At 38.0% G+C, this 26,603-nt stretch overlaps 1 protein-coding gene across 1 annotated transcript; it reads left to right on the plus strand.

Annotated features, from left to right (window-relative positions):
* Window positions 1-1,417: 1,417 nt before the first annotated feature.
* LOC127621588 (AN1-type zinc finger protein 3-like) lies at window positions 1,418-25,882 on the plus strand. The gene is made up of 7 exons (XM_052095247.1): window positions 1,418-1,508; window positions 1,618-1,949; window positions 7,724-7,764; window positions 8,776-8,964; window positions 15,857-15,922; window positions 15,994-16,149; window positions 23,818-25,882. Exons 2-7 carry the CDS (start codon window positions 1,783-1,785, stop codon window positions 23,970-23,972), a joined length of 774 nt encoding a protein of 257 aa, XP_051951207.1. The 5' UTR covers window positions 1,418-1,508; window positions 1,618-1,782; the 3' UTR covers window positions 23,973-25,882.
* Window positions 25,883-26,603: the final 721 nt, after the last annotated feature.

The raw sequence follows: 26,603 nt of genomic DNA on the forward strand, positions 1-26,603 counted from the left end.
CTCATACAGCAGGCATACAAACCCTCAATGCAAACAATGTCCTGTACCTCTTCTTTCCCTTGGAAGATGTGTTCTTCAGAAGCACAGATTCTGCCTAGTATCGGCACATTCTGTTGCTTTGCCAACACTAAATCAAAACCTATAAAAACAGTAATAATAATGTGCTTTAACCACATTGAAGGCTTCAGTCTTTTGTTTTTTCACTAGAATTGATACTTGTACTAAAGCACTGCAGTTTGGATACCAACAATTAGAGATGAAGTAGAAAGGCATGCTTCCATTTTGTTGTACTTGTGGTGTATTGCTCGCTGATCAATTTCTTTGCAGCAAATGAAATTCTTGTAATAATTGTTCATTTGGTTCATATCCTCATTAGCTCACCTCAGGCAAAATGACCTCTGTAATGAAAAGCATCTTTTCAGCTACAGTTCCGGGCACTGACAGGATTTAGTTCAGTCGCTGGATAAGGTCTTCTGTCTGGGGTAACATGTAATGAAGAAACATGGAAAACTGTTTTATATACTCCAGAGTTTTATATATTTTACAATGTCCACACCACAAACAGCGGCAGAGGCCGAGGAAGACCGGCCTTTTGCTAAAAAGGGCATGAGAAGCACGTAAACCAGAATACAATTATGTAACCCGTATGATTTAAAGGTGGGGTATGTGATTTGCAAAACGGCCGGCAGATTTTGAAAATACACAACTCTAAGGTCCTACCTTCTCTCCTCCAACGCTGGCCCTGACTCCACCCATTCGAAAAACATGGACGCGCAATCATGCACGAGCGAAAACTCAGATGGGCAGTGTTCTAGCAGTGTTCTAGACTCACTAATCAAACAGTGCATTCACCTGTCAGACAATTTTTCAGAGCAAATTGTTGACACAGCAGGAGGAGGGGTTCGCATACCACTCTTGAAAGGTGTAGAGCTGATTTTCTCATAACTGTAAAAACAAAAGAACATAGCCAGCCCTGGCGTCTGTACAGCGGTCTTCTATTAAAAACAGGATTCATAGAAATGTGGAACAACCCCACTAGCACTATAAAAGCTCTATTCTCCATACATAAATACAATCGCTTCCTGTTACTGGGTCACAAGCTTTGAGTATGCGCACGAACGGGACACGCGCGCCAGGGTGGTGGGGGGAGGGGGGCATGGTACGACCGTTTGATTGACACATTTTCTGTCCAATGATTCTAGATGGTCTTGAAAATGATTGGCTGGAGTTTTTCGAGTCCTGCCCGTTCCACAGATGATTAAATTGCTTAATTTTCATATCAGTGCTTCTAATTTACAGCCAGTAAGTGGGTTAGGAATAGGATTTCAAGTTATTTTGAAAAAAATGGTCAAAAAAGAAAATCACATACCCCACCTTTAAAGTACCGTTGCCAGGTGTTTGATTACTTCAGCCCAGGTAAAGTTGTGGTGCGGGTCCCTTTAAAGAGCTCCGCGCCTGCGGGAGCACTAACATGGAATAGTCCATTTGAACTGATGGGGGTACAAAAGGTTTCTTACACGTTATCTTAAAAAGTTGTTTTAACTAACTTGTATTGACTTCCTGTAATTTATTAAGTAAGTAAATACTGATAATGGATTCTTTTAATTTTTATTCTAGCTCAGGATAAGATGCCATCTTCAGACGCCCCTCCTCTCGGGCTCGCTGTGACAGTGATCCAGATGGTCGCTTTGATTTCAGGACAGATCGCCTCAATAGTTATTATTATAAAACACGCAAACCTCTTAATGATTTCCGGTTCTGTTCGGTTGGACTGAACCTTAAATGTGTACTCGTGTTGGGAGCGCACTTTGGGAGACAGTGTTCGTGAAGGCCGTGTGCTCGCCCCCGGAGTGGCTCAACTGTTCTCGGACTGATCCAATGGGGGACACCGGCAGCGAGAGCAGCAACACGCCGACTCTACCTACGCGGTGCCCCTGCGGCTTCTGGGGGTAAGAAACAGATCATCATCTGCTACCGTCTTCAAATATTACCAATAAAACCAGTGCTGAAGCAAACGAGGCTCTGTGGGGTCACAAGTATTTCATTTGTGTTTATTTTGCTGCTTTATGTTGCGGATTCATATTGAACTCCGTTTATTGCTGTGTGGTAAAGGTTATAGGGGTGGGTTTGTATTAATTAAGTAATTGTTAAAAAGCAAATCGTTTTTGTCTGGAACATTTGCTCAGATGTGATTGAACACACAGTGGACTTTTACTTGTGTTTGGTGAAAGACTGGCGTGCTTTACTGAATGTCATGATGAGTGTGCAAACATCCTCTTCGCCTTTAGCACGAGTTGTGACGTCATTTCCATCAAGACGTCATGGTTAAAGGTTTGAGTGGACACGAGATTTCATGATCCCATTATTAAAGCTGCTGTAATCGATTTCAGCGCCATTATGTGGTGGAAATTCACCTGTAAATTGAAAATGTGTGTTCTTACTTACGAGCTCGGGTATCCTCTCCTACTACTAAAGTACACCTCAGAGAGCTACAAAGGTCAGTTCCAAAATACAGAATATTTATCCAATTCAATCGTGCATATTCATGGCTAAATCTAAAAATGAATTACCATAACCTCCTATCTTCCTTCACCTGGGAAGGACAGGTTCCTGTCCTGAAATGCTCTATTCTTCATCCACACTAGTCTTCCTCAGCACATTCCATAATAATATGTTTTTTAACTCTTCAGCTGTGTCCTCTGATAAGACCGTTCTCTGCCTCCCTTGAGATGGCCATACAAAGAAACTTCAGTTGACTTAACTACACAAAGAGAAACTATATATCTAAGTGTTTGAACATGTTTGGCTCATTTACTGAAAGCAATTTACAGCTAATAAGAAACTAAGCATAATAAGAATTAATAAAAAATAAATTTTCAACAAATATTGGAAAATTTATTCTGACAGCCTCACTAACAAGTGTATTTCTTGTGGCCACACGGCTGTTTAGTCCCAATCCTGTAAGTTCTCGTGCTATTGTTCATGTGGAAATGCTCTTTCTTTCACTATTAAACATAGCCGTGAGTTCTACTGTCCATTTTTAAGATGTGACCTCAAGTGTTTTAGTGATCATTCTAGATTATTTCTGCCCACATTTCTTCTGTGAAACTGACGGTTCACCACTATCCTTCCTTTAATTAAGCGTTGGACAGTTCTTAACCCAGTTCCAGTGATTTGAGCAATCTCATTAGTTGATTTCTTTACTTGATGCAGATCAATAATTTGCCCCTTCTGAAACACCGTAACATCTTTTCCACGACCTTGGGATACGTCTTCCGACATGATTGTTTAAGAAATGAGAAGCTACACACTGCATCAGTAAGAGTCAAAAGAATTGTTGTCAGCCGAAACATATTAATTACTGCAATAATGATCCAATCATAGACTCTTAACTGTCTGCTTATTTAAATACAAATTGTAGGCCAGGCAGCATAGTTATGGGCTGTGTAGATACAGTTGAAGTCAGAAGTGTACATACACCTTCGCTTAATACATTTAAACTAAATTTTTCACAATTCCTGGCATTTTGCCACAACTCGAGGTATGCTTGGAGTCATTGTCCAAGACCCATTTGCGACCAAGCTTCAACTTCCTGGCTGAAGTCTTGAGATGTTCGCTTCAATATATCCACAGTTTTCCTTCCTCATGATGCCATCTATTTTGTGAAGTGCACCAGTCCCTCCTGCAGCAAAACACCCCCACGACATGATGCTGCCACCCCCATGCTTCACGGTTGGCCAAACGGTTACATTTTGTTTCATCAGATCAGAGGACATTTCTCCAAAAAGTAAGATCTTTGTCCCCATGTGCCCCCTTGTAAACTGTAGTCTGGCTTTTTTATGGCAGTTTTGGAGCAGTGGATTCTTCCTTGCTGAGCAGCCTTTCAGGTTATGTGGATATAGGACTCGTTTTACTGTGGATCTAGATACTAGGGATGAGCATTCATCAATAATTTAGTATTCAAATATTTAAGCTCATAAAAAACGAATATTCGAATATTCTTTTATTTAAATGAAGGTAATTAATGAGATGGAGATTGTAAAATATATTTTTTTTAGTCAAAGATTGCGTCACCATTAAAAAAAAAACATGCTTCTAATTATATTCAAAACAAGCTTCTATCATGTCCTGTGTTTTATAATTTTTTTTTTTAAATAAAAAAAATATATAAATAAAATAACCCTCTGGGGTCTGAGGGTATTTTGGGCCCTTTTGACATGCCTTGACATTTGTGCTTTTTTCAGTTACTTAAAAACATATTAATGGCTAAAGTCTGATAACACTGTATTCAACACAAACTGGGCTACAATAATATGTGAGCAACATGTTTGTATTTTTGAGAAAATAACATTTATGCATGTTTTAAAAAAATATATATATTATAATAATATTTAAGTCATTGAAATAAGGCCATATAACACATACTAAACATTTGTCCACAATACGTTTGAGAACTGGATTTTGTAGCCTAGAGTTTATGCTACAAAATGATGTGAAAACCATCCTGATCACTCATTCATACAAAACAATATAGTAATTGAACTTTTGTAAGACACTTTTAGTGTTAGAAAGGTCATATGTGAGGAGGCGTGAACTATCATTAATATTGATTGTAATTCACACCTGAGGAGACAAAAGACCCCTCCCCTGGGCCCATCAATGAGGAATGTGACAAAGAGAATGAATGTGAGGAGACAATGATCAAAATCAAGTTTTAAGTTAAAAAGTAATCTGACTACATTTTCTTTAAGACTTAATTTTATAGCTACACTAGTCTCTTCTCACCAAGACTGCATTTATTTGATCCAAAATACAGTAAAAACAGTGATATTGTAAATAGTTTTCTATTTGAATATATTGTAAAATGCAGTTTGTGATCAAAGCTGAATTTTCAGCATCATTACTGCAGTCTTTAGTGTCACATGAGTTTTCTCACTTGTGTATCGTACTGTCTTTCAAACGCACAGAAAAGTGAATGAACTTTGTTTTTAAGGCACAGTCGGGGGCGTTTAGCATTTGCATTGATCGTCTCAGCACATTAGCGTATGAATGGCGCGCTCTGCTGGTGGGTGGGATCACATTAGAGATAAATTACATCGCTTTGTTTCATACAGATTACATTGCAGGAGAATATTTGTTTTAAATTTGACTTGTTTTATTTAAAAGTAGATATTTTAAGCTTTCTTTAGACATAGGATTCATGTTTGTGTGATCAGTATTTCGCAGAGTTTCAGTTCATGTTAGTGACGTGTGTGACAGAGCGGAGGCTTGATTAGCCTGATAAGGGACCGGGTGTGTAGAATCACGACCCGGCCCCGCCGTCCGCCCTGCCACAACGTGTTTCTGAAATATGCTCGTGAACACAGAGACTGCTGAAAGCTCACCTTTTTTATTTTCATTATTTTACAAAAGCACAAGGTTTTGTTGTTATTGTGAGTGTACACAAATAAAAGCAGACCCTTTAAAGTCTCTAATGATGTCTTACACTTATCTGTATGCCCCAAAATGACGGAATATGTAAGTTGTTTCCGCCGTAATGACGAAAATATCCAGCAGGACGCACCGGCACCTCCGTCAACCCCAGAGGGTTAAACAAGCAATGCGTGAAAACAAAAAAGAATAGAATGAAAGCATTTAAGCTCACACAAAGTGAAGAAAAAGAGAACTCTAATGAAGTAGACTGACGCAGTTAACGTACAGGACGAGTATAAACACTCTGCATATAATAGTTATCATATTTATATTGTCATGTTTTTGTTGAGGAAAAACAAGCATATCCACGTGCTCTGAAAACTATACTCGTTTATACACAGTTTAAATGATGCAATGTCCCTTACCTCAGCTAGCTAAGCTAGCTAGCTTTGTGTGTTAACACTGGAGACTGGAAATTGTAAAAGACGAATTGTGGAACACTTGCGCGTTCAGGAAGATGGAGGATAAGATACATGAGGGCTGCACGTAATGATTATAAATGATAATCATGATTATTTTGCTCAGTTTTAATCACATTTCTTAGTCATGATTTTTCAAGTTACAAAAAAAAATCACTGTTGCCACTGCTTGGATAACAATTCTAAAATAAAAAGTTAAAACTACAAAATTAGCTTTATTGCTAATATAAAAGTTACACTTTGTTCACACTTGAGTCCTATTTAAAAGAGCCATTTTTGAAATGATCATTATTATAATTTAGCATGCAGCATTAATATATAGACTTTGTGTTGGTGTAAAACTGAAGGAAGACTGGTGATCCACTAAACCCCACGGTCATGGGATCACTTCAGATTTGTTTATACACTTTTACACATTTATACACATGTGCAACTGAAGTAAATGTGGAGCACTTTAAACATAACGTCAGTGTTGTGCACGAACCAAACTGAACTCCAAGCACAGCTGTTCTGTGTATAACACATAATCGAATGTATCTCTAGTCTTGGGGCGTTTTCACACCTGGTTCTTTTGGAGCATTTGATTCGGAACCTGGTGCGTTTTCTCCCTTATTTCTGTTTGTTCATCCATATATGAATGTGGCAATCGCGCTCTGATCTGCACCAAAACAAACGGTCTGAGACCACCTAGATTAGGTAGTCTCGGACCGATTGCAAACGTACCCTGGAACTGTTCGCTTGTGGTGAGAATGCAGTTTAACCCAACTGACCAACGAATCAAACAATATCCCTATAAAAACCTTGAACATATCTGAGGGATCTTTGGAGAAGACCTCTGTAGATCAGCAGTTCACTGTAATTCATTAAATCGCATATAAAGCCTTTTGCCGACTATATCAGATAGTTGCGTGTTTAAAATGGGAGTAGTTCTATCATTCCTGATGTCATTTTAGTACAATCACTTCTCTCAAATAGCCGCAGAACACCGTTAAGACAGCTTTTCAATGCAGAAATAATGCAAAAACAGCTAATGACGAATACAAATGGTCATGACGCAAATTTTACAGCGCATATCATTTGTGTGTCGGATAAAGTGTATTTGCTGTGGAACGCACATTATGTGTCATGCAGTGACGTTTTGTATATGCATGACATAAACAACACTTGAAAAATGTATTTATTTGTTTACAAGCTCATTCATCTGAATGAATGACATGTGCACCGAGCAGCCAATCGCAGTAATTCTAGTATTGAATAATAAAGTCATTTGGATGGTTTCCATCAAGAATTTTTTTTTTATGTCAAATATTTGATGTTTTCCATGGAAGAAAGGGTTTGGGTGGCATTCACACTTTTCTCATATCTATACAGTGAAGTGATTACACTTAACTGATTGGTCCAGTAACTTCATGAGATCGAGAACATAATTTGCCGCAGAGCAATGTGTATCTTATGTAATTATGGCGATGAACTGCGATTAACAACTTACTGGTACCACAAATTCAGAGTTTGCTCAGTGTTTGAATTTGCCCATCTAGCTGCTTTGTGACGTATAACACCGATTGAGTTATATCAGCCATGTTGAATGGATGTTGTCATTAATAAAGTATTCAATCACATATAAAGACTACAGTTATTTGCAGGAAAAGGTTAAAGGTCATAGTGGTTTGGATGTAACGGCACACCCTGAAGGGTTCAAATGTCTTTTAAAGGTCTGACCACCGTAGTGGACAGCATGCAGAGGATAGAAAAAGAGTGCTAATCTACTGTGAAATCTTCATTTTAATTCATTCTTGATGCACACTAATTATTATAATGTGTTTTTGTTTTAGATCCAGCAAGACCATGAACATGTGCTCCAAATGTTTCACCGGTAAGTGTCCTGTACTAAAGTCTGTCAACCCGTTTTTTAAATGTTAAACAATGCATGATTGTTTAGGATTGCACAAATATTTTCTTGACTCTTTAGATATGCTGTTGTGACGTCCAACTTAAGATAATTGTGTTTAATGGAATCGGCTCAAGTCCATAGAGGATTCCAGAAGAGATTGTTTGTGAATATTTACACAGGCCCTGTTTGTGATCAACCAAGACACATTTCTGTTTACATGTTTATTAACATGCGTCTCGTGTTAGAACTTGTGTTGAGATTTTGATTGGAGGGTTCTCTTCATTTCATGACCACAAACACAAATTTGCACACAGACTTTCTCAAGTATACCTGAATATTACTCTTACTGCAAACATGATGCTCTAAACAGAATGCTCTTTGTTTATTCTAGTGGAGTTCTTATATTAACCTGTAATAGTTCACCCAAACATAACAATTCTGTCATCATTATTTCACCTTAATGTCGTCTCAAACTCATGACGACTTTATTTCTTCTGCAGAACACAAAGAAATGTTGATGGCAATATGTGGTGTTTATATCCATATAATGCAAGTCAATGGGGTCCGACATTTTCATGCTCCAATAAAGACATCAAGGCATCATAAAATGAATCCATGTGACTCCAGTGGTTTAATTCATGTCTTCTGATGGGATTAGATCGGTTTTGGGTGAGAACAGTTCACAATAAATCTTACCATCTGCAGTCTCTTCTGCTTGAGCATGATTTAAACTGTACATGCATCATGACATGGATTAAACCATTGCTAGGGATTACCTTTATGATGCCTTTGTGTGCTTTTTGGAGCTTGAAAGTGTTGGACCCCATTGACTTGCATACGAGTTTGAGACGGCATAAAGGTGAATAAATGATGACAGAATTATCATGTTTGGGGGAATTATTCCTTTTTAGAAGCCCACAGGGTTGATTTATTACACATTGTACTCTTGATCAAGACACTCATTAACTGTTCATTTATTTTATTTTCCTGAAGACTGTCAGAAAAAGCAGCCAGATAGTGAGTGTTTGTCCAAGCCGAGCTCAAGCTGTGAGAGTATGCAGATGTACAGCGGTGAGGTGAGCGGTGTCAGCAGCCCGGACCAGACCTCACTGTCTCCACCCTCACATCCAGAACCACCTACAGTCACGGACACATCCCTCCCCTTCAGCAACTCACAGGAAGGTAACGCTCAGCTGTTTAACAGTATCAGAATCGGCTTTATTACCAAGTATGCTTACACATACAAGGAATTTGTCTTGGTGACAGGAGCTTCCAGTGTACAACAATACCAAAAACAGCAGCAAGACATGGGTAATTAAAAACAAAAAAAGAATAAAAATAAATAATTATACATATACAGTCAGGTCCATAAATATTGGGACATCGACACAATTCGAATCTTTTTGGCCCTATACACCACCACAATGGATTTTTAATGAAATGAACAAGATGTGCTTTAACTGCAGACTTTCAGCTTTAATTTGAGGGTATTTACATCCAAATCAGGTGAACGGTGTAGGAATTACAACAGTTTGTATATGTGCCTCCCACTTTTTAAGGGACCAAAAGTAATGGGACAGATTAACAATCATAAATCAAACTTTGACTTTTTAATACTTGGTTGCAAATCCTCTGCAGTCAATTACAGCCTGAAGTCTGGAACGCATAGACATCACCAGACGCTGGGTTTCATCCCTGGTGATGCTCTGCCAGGCCTCTACTGCAACTGTCTTCAGTTCCTGCTTGTTCTTGGGGCATTTTCCCTTCAGTTTTGTCTTCAGCAAGTGAAATGCATGCTCAATCGGATTCAGGTCAGGTGATTGACTTGGCCATTGCATAACATTCCACTTCTTTCCCTTAAAAACTCTTTGGTTGCTTTCGCAGTATGCTTCGGGTCATTGTCCATCTGTACTGTGAAGCCGTCCAATGAGTTCTGAAGCATTTGGCTGAATATGAGCAGATAATATTGCCCGAAACACTTCAGAATTCATCCTGCTGCTTTTGTCAGCAGTCACATCATCAATAAATACAAGAGAACCAGTTCCACTGGCAGCCATACATGCCCACACCATGACACTACCACCACCATGCTTCACTGATGAGGTGGTATGCTTTGGATCATGAGCAGTTCCTTTCCTTCTCCATACTCTTCTCTTCCCATCACTCTGGTACAAGTTGATCTTTGTCTCATCTGTCCATAGGATGTTGTCCCAGAACTGTGAAGGCTTTTTTAGATGTTGTTTGGCAAACTCTAATCTGGCCTTCCTGTTTTTGAGGCTCACCAATGGTTTACATCTTGTGGTGTACCCTCTGTATTCACTCTGGTGAAGTGTTCTTTTGATTGTTGACTTTGACACACATACACCTACCTCCTGGAGAGTGTTCTTGATCTGGCCAACTTTTGTGAAGGGTGTTTTCTTCACCAGGGAAAGAATTCTTCGGTCATCCACCACAGTTGTTTTCCGTGGTCTTCCGGGTCTTTTGGTGTTGCTGAGCTCACCGGTGCGTTCTTTCTTTTTAAGAATGTTCCAAACAGTTGATTTGGCCACACCTAATGTTTTTGCTATCTCTCTGATGGGTTTCTTTTGATTTTTCAGCCTAATGATGGCTTGCTTCACTGATAGTGACAGCTCTTTGGATCTCATATTGAGAGTTGACAGCAACAGATTCCAAATGCAAATAGCACACTTGAAATGAACTCTGGACCTTTTATCTGCTCCTTGTAAATGGGATAATGAGGGAATAACACACACCTGTCCATGGAACATCTGAGCAGCCAATTGTCCCATTACTTTTGGTCCCTTAAAAAGTGGGAGGCACATATACAAACTGTTGTAATTCCTACACCGTTCACCTGATTTGGATGTAAATACCCTCAAATTAAAGCTGAAAGTCTGCAGTTAAAGCACATCTTGTTCATTTCATTAAAAATCCATTGTGGTGGTGTATAGGGCCAAAAAGATTCGAATTGTGTCGATGTCCCAATATTTATGGACCTGACTGTACATACATACTCGCCTTCATACATACCCACATACACACACGAAGTGCAAATCTATTACAATCTGTTATATAAAGAACATAAATGCAGTATATTATGTACAGAGCAATGTAAGTAATTGCAGAAGTGGATATATTGGATAATATAAATAGACTTAAACTGTGTATTGCACATAATTGTTGCTTAATGGGGCGGCTTTAACGGTTTATGAGATTGATCGCCTGAGGGATAAAACTGTTCTTGTGTCTGACGGTTCTGGTGTTCAGAGCTCTGAAGCGCCAGCCAGAAGGCAACAGTTCAAAAAGGTAATGGGTTGGGTGAGTGGGGTCCAGAGTGATTTTTACAGCCTTTTAAAGGACATTTTTTTTCATTCAACAATGATAAACCATGGTTCACAGGACAGCACATTACATGCCCCACCATATGACACACATACACCAGGTCCTGTAGAATATATAAAGCCCAGTGCATACTGGATGAGTTTCATCTGAGACCAATGTCAGGAATCGTGAAAGATAAATTTTGTCAAAGGGCAAAATCATTGATGTCTGTGATATTGTTGTGTGTCATGTAATTTGCGATGGACAGCATTATCGGAGAGTTTGTGTTGCAGTGTACGACATAGGGATGTCCCGATCCGATACCTAGATCGGTATCGCATCGATACTGACGTTTTTAGACGGATCGGGTATCGGTCCGACGAGCCCGACCCAAATCCGATACTATGTGTTAGTCATGTTCGTTACTGTTAAGCTTAAAAAATGACATAAAAGAACTGTTAAAACACCATTAAAGCGGTTCATATGACTAGTGCATTTTATTCAAAGCCACTTGAAGCCACGTGATAGCTCTGTGAATTGCAATAGGCTGTGTTTAATAAGTAAACATATATGTTCTTGCACGCGCAGCTTCAGCGCGGTAGTGAATGGTGCTTTTACACACACGCGCACGGCTATTTATAGCCTTCACACGTGCACAATATTTGTGCGCTACAAACGAACATCTCAGATGTAGATGCTCAGCAGTTCGGTTCACTTATAATATGGACTTAGAACGGCACTGCAGGTGCATTTAACCAGAATTTAAATAAGAAGCTGAATTAAACTGTGAATAAAAAGGGTGAGGGTTTAAAAGTTAAAGCTGTCACTGGAGACTCACGGAGAGGCAGAGATATGAACTCTGCAGGGTTTATTGAGCAGAGGATTGAAACAGTGATGTAAATATTGTGAGTAAATTCAGTTAAGCAGAGTGGCAAACAGCAGGTAAGTAATATCCAGACAGTGTATAGATATGATGAAAGAGATAACTCAAAACAATTTTATGATACATGCAGGCAATAATGAAGACACATGATTGACATAGTAGAAAGTTCTGGAGTCTCAGAAATACTATCGATGAGAACAGGCACAGAGTGAGAAAGAGAGAGTGTGTGTGTGTGTGAGCGTGTGTGAGCGCGTGCGAAAGCGGGGTATTTATTTATGCAGTCATTGATTAGCCACTAATGATATGCAGGTGCGTGTAATCAGAACTCGGGGAGCGCCAGTATCCAGTAGGCTATGCTAGTTATTAATAAAGTGTTTCTTAAGCTATACATTTATATTGAAATAATGTGTAGTTAACAGTTTGTTTTTCTTTACATAGCCTATTAAAGAGTACACCCAATTATTTCCACACAATACTGTAAAGATATTATAAACTGATTATGTAAAAAAACAACACCGTATCGGATCGGGATCGGTATCGGCCAATACTGAGATTTCCGATATCGGAATCGGATCGGAAGTGGAAAAAGTGGTATCGGGACATCCCTAGTACGACAGTCATCTAATGAAGGACTAATACAAACACATCAATTGTGTGTGTTTGAGAGACGTGGAGTTAAAACTGTTGATAAATATCTTCTATAGTATGCTTTTCACATTATGATTATACTATGAACATTTCACAGTTCATGACCTCTTTTGCCCAGGTAAGTCATTACCAGCTTGATTTTTTTCACTAAATTATTCACAGAAATATTGTAGTATTTTTTTCCTTTTTATATATGAAACGATTTACAACAAATAATTAATTTGATTTATAATTTGTAATTTTTGCTGGAAATGCTGTAACTATAATACTGTGAAAACTATGATTTCATAAATACACTTTTGCTGGAAAATCATGGTATATGATGCAAAACATTACCGATATGTTTGATGCATCAAAGACTGTCATAAATTATTTGAACAAAACCTCATCTCCCGTGTCAGTCAGCTAGATGATGTTTTCAAATCAGAATAAAAGTTTTTCCAAAAGTTTGCATGACATAAAAACACATGCATGATTTTGGCAGGGAAGGCATTTTTAACATGTATTTATTAAAACATGCTAGTATTTGTCTATTTATATGTTGTTAGTATGTATTCCAATTCTGACAGTTTGTCTGATGCAGGGTGTGGCTGGACTTCCAAAATTTGGAAGTTACCCATAAATATTTAATCACGAATAAAATCAAAGAAATTTCCTTCAAACATATTTATAAGTACTACCTCACTAATTATTTTCTTGTAGAGAGATTTAATTGTGATGTTGATATATTCTGTACATTTTGTGGTCAGCAGGAGGAAGTTTTGTTTTTCATTTATTTTGGAGTTGTCCCGACTCGACTTGTTTTTGGTCTGATTTCTGCAAGATTGTTAGAGATCATATTATTCCCAGCTTTCAACTTTGTTTTGAAAAATTTTTTATTTGTTTGTTTTAGCTATGACATGTCTCTTCATAAGGAATATTATTTGATTAATGTTCTGCTTTTGTTGGCAAAGTTTAGTATTCATAAATGTAAGTATGGTGGTTATAAACCATTAGTTTTAATTCAGAGGTTCAGCAATACCTAAGAACAATTTCCAATTTGAGTAACAAAGCTGTAAAGGGTATTGAAGTATGTAAACAATTTGATATTTTTATTAAACCGTATTCATTTTCCTTGTTGTGGTTTGTTTTAATATACCTCTTGGCTCTAGATGTAAAAGTTTTGTAAGCATTAATAAAAATAAAAAAAAAGTCTAAATTGACAGTCCTTAAACAAGCCCTCATAATAAAACTCCAACTGATTTGACAAATACACTTGTGAAATGGATTGCTATGAACTGTATGCCAATGACTGACTTATGATCAATAATATGGTAGTAAACAATATATTGTATTCTAAAGACGCTTTTTGTATTGTCTTATCAATGATTAACACTTCTGCTACAGGAATGTAATGCATTTTAATTATCTGAATTTTTTTAAATATATTAGAATTTTTTAATATTGAAAGAGAACTATGTATAATTATATATTGAATTATTGTTATATGAGGGGCTTTCTCAGTAAATATTTGTATATGTGATTAATTGGGACACCATGTAATTAATTCAATGAAACATTTTAATTGATTGACAGCCCTAGATTAAAGAATTCATTTTAATAATATCTCAAGCATAGTCTTTGAAAGTCCTTGAATTTCACTTTGAAGCGTCTGTAGGAACCCTGATATCACTATAACCGCAAGTGTGAGGTAAACGTCTCCCTCAGCACTTTATTTTTATGAATTTTAATCAAAACAGCCTTCAGTTATTTCTATTCACACACATTATGTTGCTCTATCAATATTCAATAAAAAAAATCAATCTTGATACACTTTGTGACCATAAAATAACACTTTAGGCTTTAGCCCCTTTGCACTGTAGCTTTTTCAATTTTACTAGTACTTATTCAGTAGATACGAGTACTTAATCCTTTTCTATTACTAATAATAATACGTTTACTTAATATAGCGCCTTCAAACTAAAGGTCACTTTACAGGATGAGAGGAAGCACAAAGTATCACACACAAAAAAATGTGAACCAATTTAAGAGTTATAAGCAACGATCTCACCCATACTCTCAAGAGAGCAGCTCGGAAAATAGAGCACAGTTGTAAGAATACAAAATTAGATGTTAGAATTTTGCGGTGCATGGAAGGATAGTGTCTGTAGCTACAGACAGGCACTAAAAGCTGCCAGGTCAGCATATTTTTAGTAAACTCATAGAAAATAAACACAGCAACACTAGGTGTTTATTCAGTACTGTGGCTAAATTGGTTTGGAATAAAGCCTCAACAGAACCAGATATTTTGTTGCAGCACAATAGGAATGACTTCATGAATTTCTTTACAGATAAATTTGAAATAATCCAAAATAAAATTGGAATTATGCAATCATCTGTCATAGCACCTCAGAAAACCATCTCATAATTTTCCTCATGTGCAACTTCAATCCTTCGCTGTCATAGGTCATGAAGTGCTAACAAAACTTATCGAAACATCAAATGCCTCAATATGTATATTAGATCCAATACAAACCAAGCTCTTAAAAGAGGTTTTCCCTGTAATCTCAGAATCTCTTCTTAATAGTATTACATTTATTAAATAAAACCTCTGTCTATAGATGGACTACAATCTTGAAATGGAATACATAGACTATCAATTGCCAACAAAAGCCTTCATCAGCCAATTAACAAGGACAATTGCATCTATGTGAACTTCTGCAGTTAATCCAAGATGGACTTCAAAGACATTGGTCATTAATCTTACAGTTCATACAAATCTTTGTTTTAAACACTGACCCTTAACACTTAGTTTAATAATTTTAAACTATGATTTTAACTATACATAAGTAATATTTACATTCTATTCATGATGTTAGTCAGAGCTGGCCCCCACAGTGAGTCTGGTTTCTCCCAAGGTTATTTTTCTCCATTAATCAACATCTTATGGAATTTTGTGTTCCTTGCCACAGTCGCTTTCAGCTGCTCACTGGGGTTATTAATACAATTATTATTTAATTGCTTATTTTTAAACACATTTCACAATCTTATTTAATCAAATTACACAATGATGACTAAGACTTTATAGATATTGCAGTTTTCTGTTCTGTTAATGCTGATCTTCTGTAAAGCTGCTTTGAAACGATGTGTGTTGTGAAAGGCACTATACAAATAAAAATGATTTGATTAGCTATGTATCCAGCTATGTTTTCCTCAAACTGCTAACTCTTTATTTTCTGACAGGAGCATCATGTAGAGATCCAGCACAAGGTCTTCTCTGCATTCCCACCAAACAACCCTGCCATTCAGGTATGAGTCTCTGCAGCACACTGGAGATGTTTGAGTGATTTTCTCCTTCAGAATGGATGTTTCTGTTTCAGATGATGAGGCATCACCAGTGAAACGTGTGCGGCTAGAGGATGGCTCATCAGGAGAGGAGGCGAGGAGCGGACCCAAGCAGAAGAACCGCAGACGCTGTTATCGCTGTTCAAGCAAATTAGAGCTGGTACAGGCGGCGCTGGGTTCCTGTCGCTGTGGTGAGTGAACCTGTGCCACACACTGGGGGTTTTCACACTTGGTTCGATTGCTCAATTTCAACCCAAGTTAAATTCTACTCCCTGTTCCCACAAGTCTTGTTTTTGACTTGTATTATCAGTCTTTAAACGGTGGTTTGTATCATCAACATGAGAAGCATCGTTATATCTAGAGTCAAATTTGTCATTGCTTGATAATAACTGGGGGAAAAATGTGCCAAAAATTGAGAGAATTGTTCATTCTACCTTTTGGGGGTTCCATGCCGTGAAGCTTAAAGTTTTCACTTGTTTTTTGGGAAGTTTGAAAACTCCATTTTGAGATTTCCTAAGTATTCGGTAATGGAGAGCGTTTTCGAAAATTTCCGTTTTCGTTGGAGGGAAATGCCATTCCAGCTATTCCTGCTGTAAATGTAGTCAATGCATTACTAAACCAAAACATGTTTGTGTGGATGTGGCCTAGATATAACAAGGTTTTCCTGTTTCAGGTTTTTTTTTTCTTCTAAGAAATAAATTCTGCCTTTTTCAGGAAAATCTACTATATATTTTTTTAAACTTCTTTTTTGACACTTGTTCAGTTTGAGTGAAATTTGTCCTGTATTATCTAGAGATGCCAAAGAATTTTAATTCATCAAAGTGTTTGGCAGATTTGAGCCAATACGTTGTTTGGGCATGAGCCATAATGAATTGTGAGTGCAATGACCAAACTCCTAAATGTCAAGCACATTAATGCTAAAAATCATATTTGTTGATTATTATGGCCCAAGCACTGAAAGTGCCGAGGCCCTATTTTTGTTCTAAGGATTAGAACATCCGATAAAGATCTTGTGTTATGTGAGGCAAGGATTAAAGGAAAGCTTTCTTGAAAGAATCTCAACATTTTCTTGTTCCCAGACTTTGCAAATTGGACAAGAGAGAAACGTGATTGATTCAAGGAATGTAAGAAACTTTTACATCAATAGAAATTCGCTTTTGCACTGATGTTCCTGGCCAAACTGAGTATAAATACTAAGGATGGCCTCAAAGTATTTTATTCCCCGAGCAAGCACTGTCCTTCATAAAAACATTGGAGTAAGCCATTTGATGTTTCTCATGGGAGTGGATTTACTCTTGGCTGTCTGAGGAAGCTGGGCACCAATTTCGTTTCTTTGTGTCTGTTCTGCCAACCGGCTGGAGTTTGTTTTGTGGAATAAGACTCCGAGAAACTTTGGCATTGACGGATGACCGCTTTTACACTGAAGTTCCAAGCCAGTGATAAAGATGACCGCAAAATATCTACATGCCTACAGGGTTAGGGTTAGGGGCAAATGCGAGTATTTCAGTCGCATTTGCCCCTAAAAATAGATATGTGCGAACTTGAAAAATGATTTACGAGCACAGTGTGCGATTTAAAGATTACAAACATAACCCCCCCCCCTTTTTTAAGATATTTCTTTAAAGATTACATAACTCCGCTTGTGGAATGTGGGTTTTCGGTGATGACGCGGTCCAGTCAGAGAGAGAGAGGTGAACAATGGAAAAAAGTATCGGTATAGGCGACATCGCATTTTATTTTAAGCGAAAAAGAGATGAGGAGAAAGAAGAATTTGGCGAGGGGGATTCGCAAGGTTCAACTAACGAAGTCTCTTCACAAGGTTTACCGGAGACGGCTAACGTTAGGGATGCTGAGAGCAAAGCTACCGTGAAGACAGCTGTCACTTCAACGTCCACTGTAGCCGGTGGAGGGAGAACATATAGATTCAATGCAAATTGTCTCAAAATGTTCCCATGGCTAGAGTTTGAAAACAACGTCATGTTCTGCAAATATTGTAGAGGGCAGAAACAGGTGGGCAACTCGTCATTCGTGTCAGGAAACCCGCATCTGAAATAGTGAATGGGTTGTCTACGATCGAGTCGGCTCTTGTAGGTGAACGTTGGGAGCCGGCTCGCACTTCAGAATCTATTTATACAAATATTTAAAAACATATTAAGATACGAATAATCAAAAGATTTAAAAATAACGAAAATAATGAAATAATATAGGCCGAAATGCTCAAGCACACACATTATTTTCTGACTGTCCGCTCAGACTAAATGCCTCACAGCCTTCAGTGTCAACCAATGAACCAAAGATGCGTGAGGGAGGGCGGAGACAATTTATGTTGTTCAGATTGTATTTTAATTGTAACATTTATATGCACTTTGTTATGTACATTGAAAAGTTATACTTTAAATGCACACGTGAAATAACATCCTTTATTATATTTATTTCAATTTGTGGGATGCTGCAGTTTTGCAAATTATTTATTTTTCTTTGATATGGTGCATTATTCTATTATCAGTACCGCCGCTACCTAAATGCATACTACGCAGTTTGCGTAGGGCATCAACTCCCTAGGATGGCACCAGAAAGTCCACCGGCTGCCCTTACTCGTTCGCTATACGTTATTCAAGGACCAGAAAACAGTTGCGGAACACTGACGAACGCTTCACGCTCATATCACGCGTAGGCATCAGTTTGGCCAGCGGTGGCCCTGTCTATTATGCTGTTCAGACTGTATTCGTTTTGAATGGTTAGATTTATATGCACTTTGTTTATTTACAATAAGTTATACTTTAAATGCAAATGTTTAATAGTATTATTTTTCTTAACAATGTATTATTTTTAAATACATTGTGGTTAAGGTAGAGTACAATTTCATTTAATAATTTAATTACAATTGTTTTAACACCAATTATGAAAAGAGCCGGAAAGCCCATCGCTAATCTGAAAAGAGATCTCGCGGCGGCATCTCCAGTGCTCTGGATGAGACCGAAGAAACCATCAGGCTCTGTGTAAGCAGCCTTGAGGAGGCAAGTGCTGCAGTCTGAGGAGGAGAAGTGGAAGCAGCTAAAAATAAAGATAAACATCGCATACTTCATTGTGAAAGAAGAACCTTTCATCAAATTTGGGCCGCTTATCTAGACTCCACCACAAAAACTGAGTTTACATGAATCCCACATACGACAATGTGTGGAGATGATCGGTCAAATTGCTGACATAATGAGAGATCGCTGGCTGACCTCTAAGTATGCCAGACCGTCAACATACAAAAACAGCTGGACAACTGATATCCTTTGATTCTAGTAGTCATGGGTTCAATGTGTGATTTGGGAAGTATGTGCTGTTCCACAGATGGGTGTCCCTTAGTACACGCGCACACACATACACGCAGTATAAATATGTATGTAATAAATTGTTTGTTAATAAACTCTGTATTTAATTTTCACTGTGCTCCTAAATTTGTTTGTGTGCTCCTAATTTTTTTCATTTAGAGCGCATGTACTCCTTGGGAAAAAAGTTAGCGTAGAGCCCTGGCCTACAACAAGCAATGTCTTTTATAGAGTTGATGGACTGAGGAAATCATGGTGTTTCTCATTAAATATACACTTGACTGTTCCAGGAACCAGGATGCCCGAAATGGTGTATTAACAAGTCCCCTTTCTGCTGGACAGAATGGTTTGGAAGGGGTGTTACTACGCTGGGTGACTTATATGAAAATGGAGCGTTGAGATCCTTTAACTACCAGAATCCCAAACCGCTGTATAACATTTTTACAGCTGCACCATCTACTCTGTACCACCTTTTGGTGTAGTACGCAGCCCCCTAAAACGGCAGACACTCTTTGAGATGGTGCTTGCTGCTTTTTAGAAAAGGTCATGAAGCTTCAGCATACTATTTCTGGCTAATTCGAAGTCTAGGAGACAGGGTTTTAGCATCTCTTTAAGAAGTTATGGGAGAGAGAAATGAATTTAGTACTAGAAGCTCGAGAATATATATTTTAAAAAATGTGAAATTAATGTCTATTAAATTTAAGATACTGCATCATTTTATTGGACCCTCTCTAGACTGTATAGGCTTGGCCTTAAAGAGACACCTACTTGCTGGCAATGCCAGTTGGATGATGGGGACATGGTCCATGTTTTTTGTAGAGATGCACCGATCGACCAGCCAGGGACCGGAATTAGCAAATGTTTCACATGCCCGGACTGGTAACCGGCCGGTCAGCCTCACGTCTTACCGATTCCAAGCCAGTCCATTTTGTTGCCAGCGGCGCAGGCAATAATGTCACAGCCGCACGTAAACATGTCATTGGTGTGGAAGATCTTCACTGTTTGAGTGAAGAATACATAAAGTTTGAAATGTGTAATAATTAAACTGTGGGGGAACCACCACAATAACTTTTGGAAAAACATACCTAATTAGACATTTAAAACACCATCACCCAGCTGAAAATGCCCATTTTAAAAAAGAAGCTAAAAAGTGAAAGCGGCTAAAGCTAGCCCGAGCTCAGAGCCAGCCACAAGTCAGCAGCCTCTCTTATCATCCCTTGGTATGAGCAACGAAAAGACCAAAGCAATTACGAGGAAAATGATGGAATTCATGGCCCTGGATGACCAGCTGTTCTCCATAGTTGAGGACAGAGGCTTCAGAAATCTGATACATTTCCTCAATACAGAGTAGGTGGTTATTTTCCGACGTCGCGTTGCCCGAGTTGTTTAATCTCGTGTCATGTCACACACGCAGCCTGTTATCTGTCAACATTTGGGTACACAAATCCGGGAGAGGGGAAGTGGGGTGCCGGATGGCAGAGGCAGGCTAAATACTAGACAAATCGTGCCGTTGTGATTTAATGTGCTGAGTAACGTAATTTTTCCCACCGTGTCCGACATTAAAATCAGTGCGACACACATTGCAAAAGGCGTGGGCATTGTCGAGATGGCTTCGGGATATGAAATTCAATTCTTCCATCCAGCTGTTGTTAAATGTACATGTTTATTTTGTTTTCACCGGAGCACCAGCTGAGTCTTCCTCTCCCATCTATCAGTGATGCTTGATTTAACATCCCGCGTCTACTGCCTGCGCAGATATCAACAGAGCAAATGGGTTGTAGGTTGCCAGGTTGAGGTCATAAATGATTTGTAATTTGTATGATGTGTCGATTGTGTAAGTAGGATGCGTTTCATTCAAGATCTGGCAACTGGACCAACTTGGAATAATATATTGATGTGATTATTCATATAACGTGGTTTGGGCCATACAAATTGCGGGAGTTTTTCCCGGAGAAATAAAACAAAACAGGAGACTCCCTTTAAAAACGGGAGTGTTGACAGATATGCAAGCCGTTCCCGAAGCAGTGTTCAGTTTTACAACTGATATTTGGACATCTAACGTAAGTTGAGCGTATTGGACACTTCAGTTTTTCAGATCTTTGGAACAGTTTTGTTAGACGAGTAATAAAGAGAAAAAGGTCCATTTATAAAAACTGTGGAAAATGACATCTGTTATATAAAGCAACTCATTTGCAGTTAATTGTTATTTCTACCTCCAGTCACAGAGCACTTTATTTTGAGAGTTGTTTAAGTGAGAGAAGATCCTGTAACTTGGTGCAGTTTGGGGGAAATTGTAATGTTTAATAATTTATTTTATTATGAATATAAAATGTTGCATTGAAGAAAGGTAGATTTTGTTTGTATATGTGGTCAATAATAGTTCTTAGAAAAAAAATCGGCCAAGAAAATTGCAATCGGTGCATCTCTAGTTTTTTGGTCCTGTGTTTAGATTCAAGAGTTTTGGTCGGGGTTTCAGAGTTTTCTCTGTGAGGTCTTGGGCAATATGTGTGTCTGCTGTTATTTAATGTTTGACCACCAATAAAAATTGTTGATAACAAAAAAAAATAGTGTTTGGTAATGGGGGCTGATCACATTGATATGGCTACTGTGGGTCACCATAATTGCTCCACCAACTGAAAGCAGAAGTGTGACACAACAGACTTTGAAATAGTCCTCTTACTCGTGATAAGTATCACTTCAAAATTGTTAACAATAATGTCAAGACACCGCTGATGTAAAATTATGAAGGGATTCTTGATATCGTGAAAGGTTTTGTCATGGCAGTGGATCAAATTACATGTTGTATTGTATTCGGGTATATTTGACAAACTCCGCCATATGGTTAATAACACTTATGACATGAATGTGGCTATGATGGGTCATGGTCATAGGGCCTGCAGCCGGCAACAATAGATGTTTAAAGGTATTCAAAATTGCACATTTATTTCATTTGCCACACACATCAAAGTTTTTAACCATTATGTCTGAGCAGAAGGTAAGACACGGTGTCGGTCTTGTTTACTCGAACAAATGTATGTGTCCCTCATGCATTGTTTTCTGAAAGCCACCAGTTTGAAATTGACCAATAGTTCTTGGTCTCTCTATCGCTGCTTGCAGCTATATTTTCCCTCACTACTCATTTATTGATATCTGAAATCCATTTCCAGTTATCTGAATTTAACATGGCCACTAGTGAAACAAAAAGACAGATTTCAAAAATGAGCTTTTTACTAGTTGTAATTCTGTTGTTGATATCAGAAATGGACATTTACACTAGTAACAATTTAAATTATTGATATCAAAATGATCATTTTCAATTGTACATTACATGTTTTTTTCAACTAGTATGAACAAAATAAATGAATTGCATTTTGAACAGGCGTGAATGACAAATCATTGTGAAATTCTACTTGTGAAAAGGCACTTCCGGATATAAAAAATGTATTTCCACAAGTAATAAAATCACTAGAGGTAATTCCATTGCTGATCTCAAGAAATAGCATTTTAACAAGTGAAATTTGAATTTTAGATGTCTATAATCATATCCTGCACATGAGTAAATGTCAAAATAAGCATCTGGGCATCAGACAGTTAAACTTGCTCATTAGTATGGATTTGTGATTACTGACAGGACTATAGACTCATTTAAACATCTCTGATTGGTCATTGCCATTTCACTGCTCAACAGACACATCTGGGATTAGTGGGAATACTCAACCTCTGCAAAAACATGTAGTTGGAAACCTTTGACAGGAGTAGACTTAAATGGGATGTCACAATCATTGGTTTTCACAATTGGATAATCACAGTAGCCATATTCAAGGCAAGCCAGTCCACTCAGCAGTCATCTTTGGAGTGCTCTCGGGCAGCGATTTTCTTTGTAAACAAGCGACATAAAATACTGCTCTTATCTACTTCAATGAGGAAAGACTGAAATTTCCAAAAATGTTGGTCAAGATGCAGACCTATAAATTGTAGTGTATAGTTGGTTCAGTTAAATATTGTTTATTTGTTTTTTGCCTCTTTTGTAAAATCTCCTGATTATTTTAGTTTTCAGCTGCATCCATTCAGCGTGTTCAGTGTGAGCCACGGAGCAAAAATAGGCTCGGCAGCGAAAGTATCCGCTCATTGCCGCTCTGGGATGAGAAGGGTGTAAGATTCTGTTAATATGGATGCTGAAATGAAAACGCACTGCTCACGGAGGATAAGTGAAACCAGTGTAAAAGGTTCAAGTCAGGTCTGGGTTGTAATGAATATGACATGTCCTTTAAATGTAGTCAATATTTGGACATTTTCATCAAGACTGAAATTGACTAAAATCAAAAGAACACCGGTTGTGTCAACGTAACCTACAGTTTGATTGCACGCATGGCCTTTGATGTGAATAAGGCATTTCTACCCCTTTTAAAAAGATGATACTATCCCAACTTTACATGATATATTGTTCGGTGTATTTTTTTAAATTGCTTTCAGTATTGTTGGAACAGAACCAAACACTGTGTTAGACGCTCTTTATTCTTTGTTCTGTTTCTGGTTCTGTAGGCTACGTGTTCTGCATGCGACATCGTCTTCCTGAGCAGCATGAGTGCGAGTTCGATCACCTGGGACAAGGTCGTGAAGAGGCCATGCGCAACATGGTGAAACTGGACCGTAAGGTGGGCCGGTCCTGTCAACGTATCGGAGAGGAGTGCTCCTGATGTCTAAGATGGTGAAGAACACAATTAATATGGGAACAACTGGACTTGCTGGTTTGGGGGTCGTCTCTCATTTGAGGCCTTCAGTGACCCGGAGAGCTCGGCTCCTGATGCTCTACGCCTTAATCAGATGAAAACTGCCTGTTTTGGCTGAAGTGGACTGTAAATGGTCAGCAGCAAGCCGTTTCAAGTACTGTGGTGTGTTTGTGTTCTTTATCAAACTGCTGCACCCACAGGCCTCTACAATTACCAATCCCTGATGGACGTTTGATAAATCTCCTTTGATCTGATATTTGAACACACGATGCCTTTGCCATTTTCTCTGTAATAAAGTCTTATTTACAGATGAGTTCAAGTCAAGGCTCATATTGTTCTTATAACGTATAACATGTGAAGATTTCATGAGTGAATTTATGTTGATCAGGAATAAGAAACCCCATTATAGTATTACCCCCCCCCCCCTCGAGGTATAATTCTAAATGTGAACACGATTGTAAAGATCTCTCTTTTTTTAATTGGACTATATGAAGCGAGCTCATACTTGCATCGAATCGTGTATTTTAGTTGTTTTTCATCTCTTTGTTCTTAAAGTTGAATAAACTGGTTTAGATAATGAGATCGTTTGGTTATATTGAAGACAAGTGTTTAAATCGAACTCCTCATTGCTTGTGTTCTTGATTGTGAAGTGTCTCTCTCATAGTTTCATGAATGTTTGGTGTCAGTACGGATCTTTAAAAGATATTTTTAACCGTTCTGTGAGTGATCTAAACCACCATGACCTTTGACCTGTACTTGCACTTCTATATCACTGACCTCGTTAATTGTGTTTTTTTATGACTGTTAAATTGGGTTTATTGAATGACTATATTTTAGTTTAACCCTTTAAACTCTGGTGCATTTTTGGGCTGCCGCCTGCAATTTCTCACACTCCGATTGAAAGGTTCACCATTCACACGTACTGTGAAATATTGCAAAACATTGGTCTCATCATGTCATTGAATGGGTTAATATGGAGGAAAAAATCAATAACATCAAAAACAAAAACATTTTTGAGATTCCCTGATATTTCCAGGTTTTGCATGGCTTTGTATTATGAATAATCAAACATCCGGGTGTTTTCGTAAATCACTTTGAATCTAAATCAGATTTGATTTGAATTGCACTCAAAGCAGTATTTTAGTTTTTATGAAAAGATGCATATCAATGTTAACTGATTTCAGTGTTTGTGGGCGATAAATGTGGGATGATGTACAGTTAGCTGGTCATTATGACAAAAGCAACCACAGTACGATCAGGACCCCGACACAAAGCACATCCCACATATTACACATGGCTACTTGAGTAAATAAATGGTTATGAAATATCAATCTGAATTAGCAGTTAATTAATCTGAAACCAACTGTAAGAGTTACTATTGAAAGCAACATTACAATTCCAAGAACTACATTAAACAGAGAAGAAATGATTGTCTTTATTGATGCCTGAGCTATGGGTCAAAGGTCATGTCTGGCACCTGTACCAATCATGCTGAACTCTAATGGAGCACTCCAGTCAATGTCCAGAGTCTCCATAGAGACGAGCATCAGAAGGTCAAGTGACTCTTTATAGTGCTGACTGTCCTCTGATGAACTCCAGCAACCTGAAACACACAATACAATCATGTTGTCTTTAAATCTATTATGATGTAATCCACTTACAATCTCAATTAAACATCAAAAGACCAATTACACAAAATACAGCAACAACAAGAGACATAATTCATATAATGTGTAAACAAAATAGTGTCAATGTCGTGACGCTTGCTGTTTTGTCCAGATGGATTATATTATGCAAAAACTCATTTCAAATGTCATTGACATAAAACAATTATTATGTACTTGTTTTCAGTTTTTGAGTTTGATATTTTCACAATACAGAAAAAGAAAATGAAAAACAGTTTGATTTTATTCATCTTTCTTTGTTTCATATCCACAAGTGTGAATTCTGCAAACATAAACCATGTTATAGTGTTTGTGAAATTCAAGCTGTACTCTGAAACACCAGGAAAGCACTTCATTTAAAAAATTGAATTATATTCCTTTTGCTTATCTTTATTTTAATTGCTAATATTTGACTGTTGGTACTGCTATTCTGACTTAATAATAAATACAAATATGTGTTCATGTGACAGGTGTAATTTAGGCAGTATGTGTTATCAAGCAGGACTTTATTGAAGATGAAGGCGTCCTGGAGAACAGAGAGGTACCACCGACATGATCCAGGAAGACTCGACCATCACAAAAACAGCACATTCACATCTCAGTCTGCGCTGCGGTGCTGTTCAAGAAAACTCATTAGTCTGACATGAGATCATCAAAAACTAACACATATTACAGATCTCAGCGGTTCCTGTCGCTCCTACACCCGTCAGTTAGGTTGATTTGTGTCCTCAGATCAGACAAAATCACAATAAGTGTGTCGTGGATGTATTTTATCTTTCTTAAAGTTGATGTAAGCAATTTCAGCTGTTTTGCTTTCTCTAGACTTAGCCAATTAATTGAAGGTCCCTTTCAAAGCAAGTCAGTACACTCTTTGGTCATCTTTGGAACGCTCTCGGACAGCTATTTTCTATCGATACAAGCGGCATAAAACATC

This window comes from Xyrauchen texanus, chromosome 28, assembly GCF_025860055.1.
Source record: "Xyrauchen texanus isolate HMW12.3.18 chromosome 28, RBS_HiC_50CHRs, whole genome shotgun sequence".
Taxonomy (NCBI): domain Eukaryota; kingdom Metazoa; phylum Chordata; class Actinopteri; order Cypriniformes; family Catostomidae; genus Xyrauchen; species Xyrauchen texanus.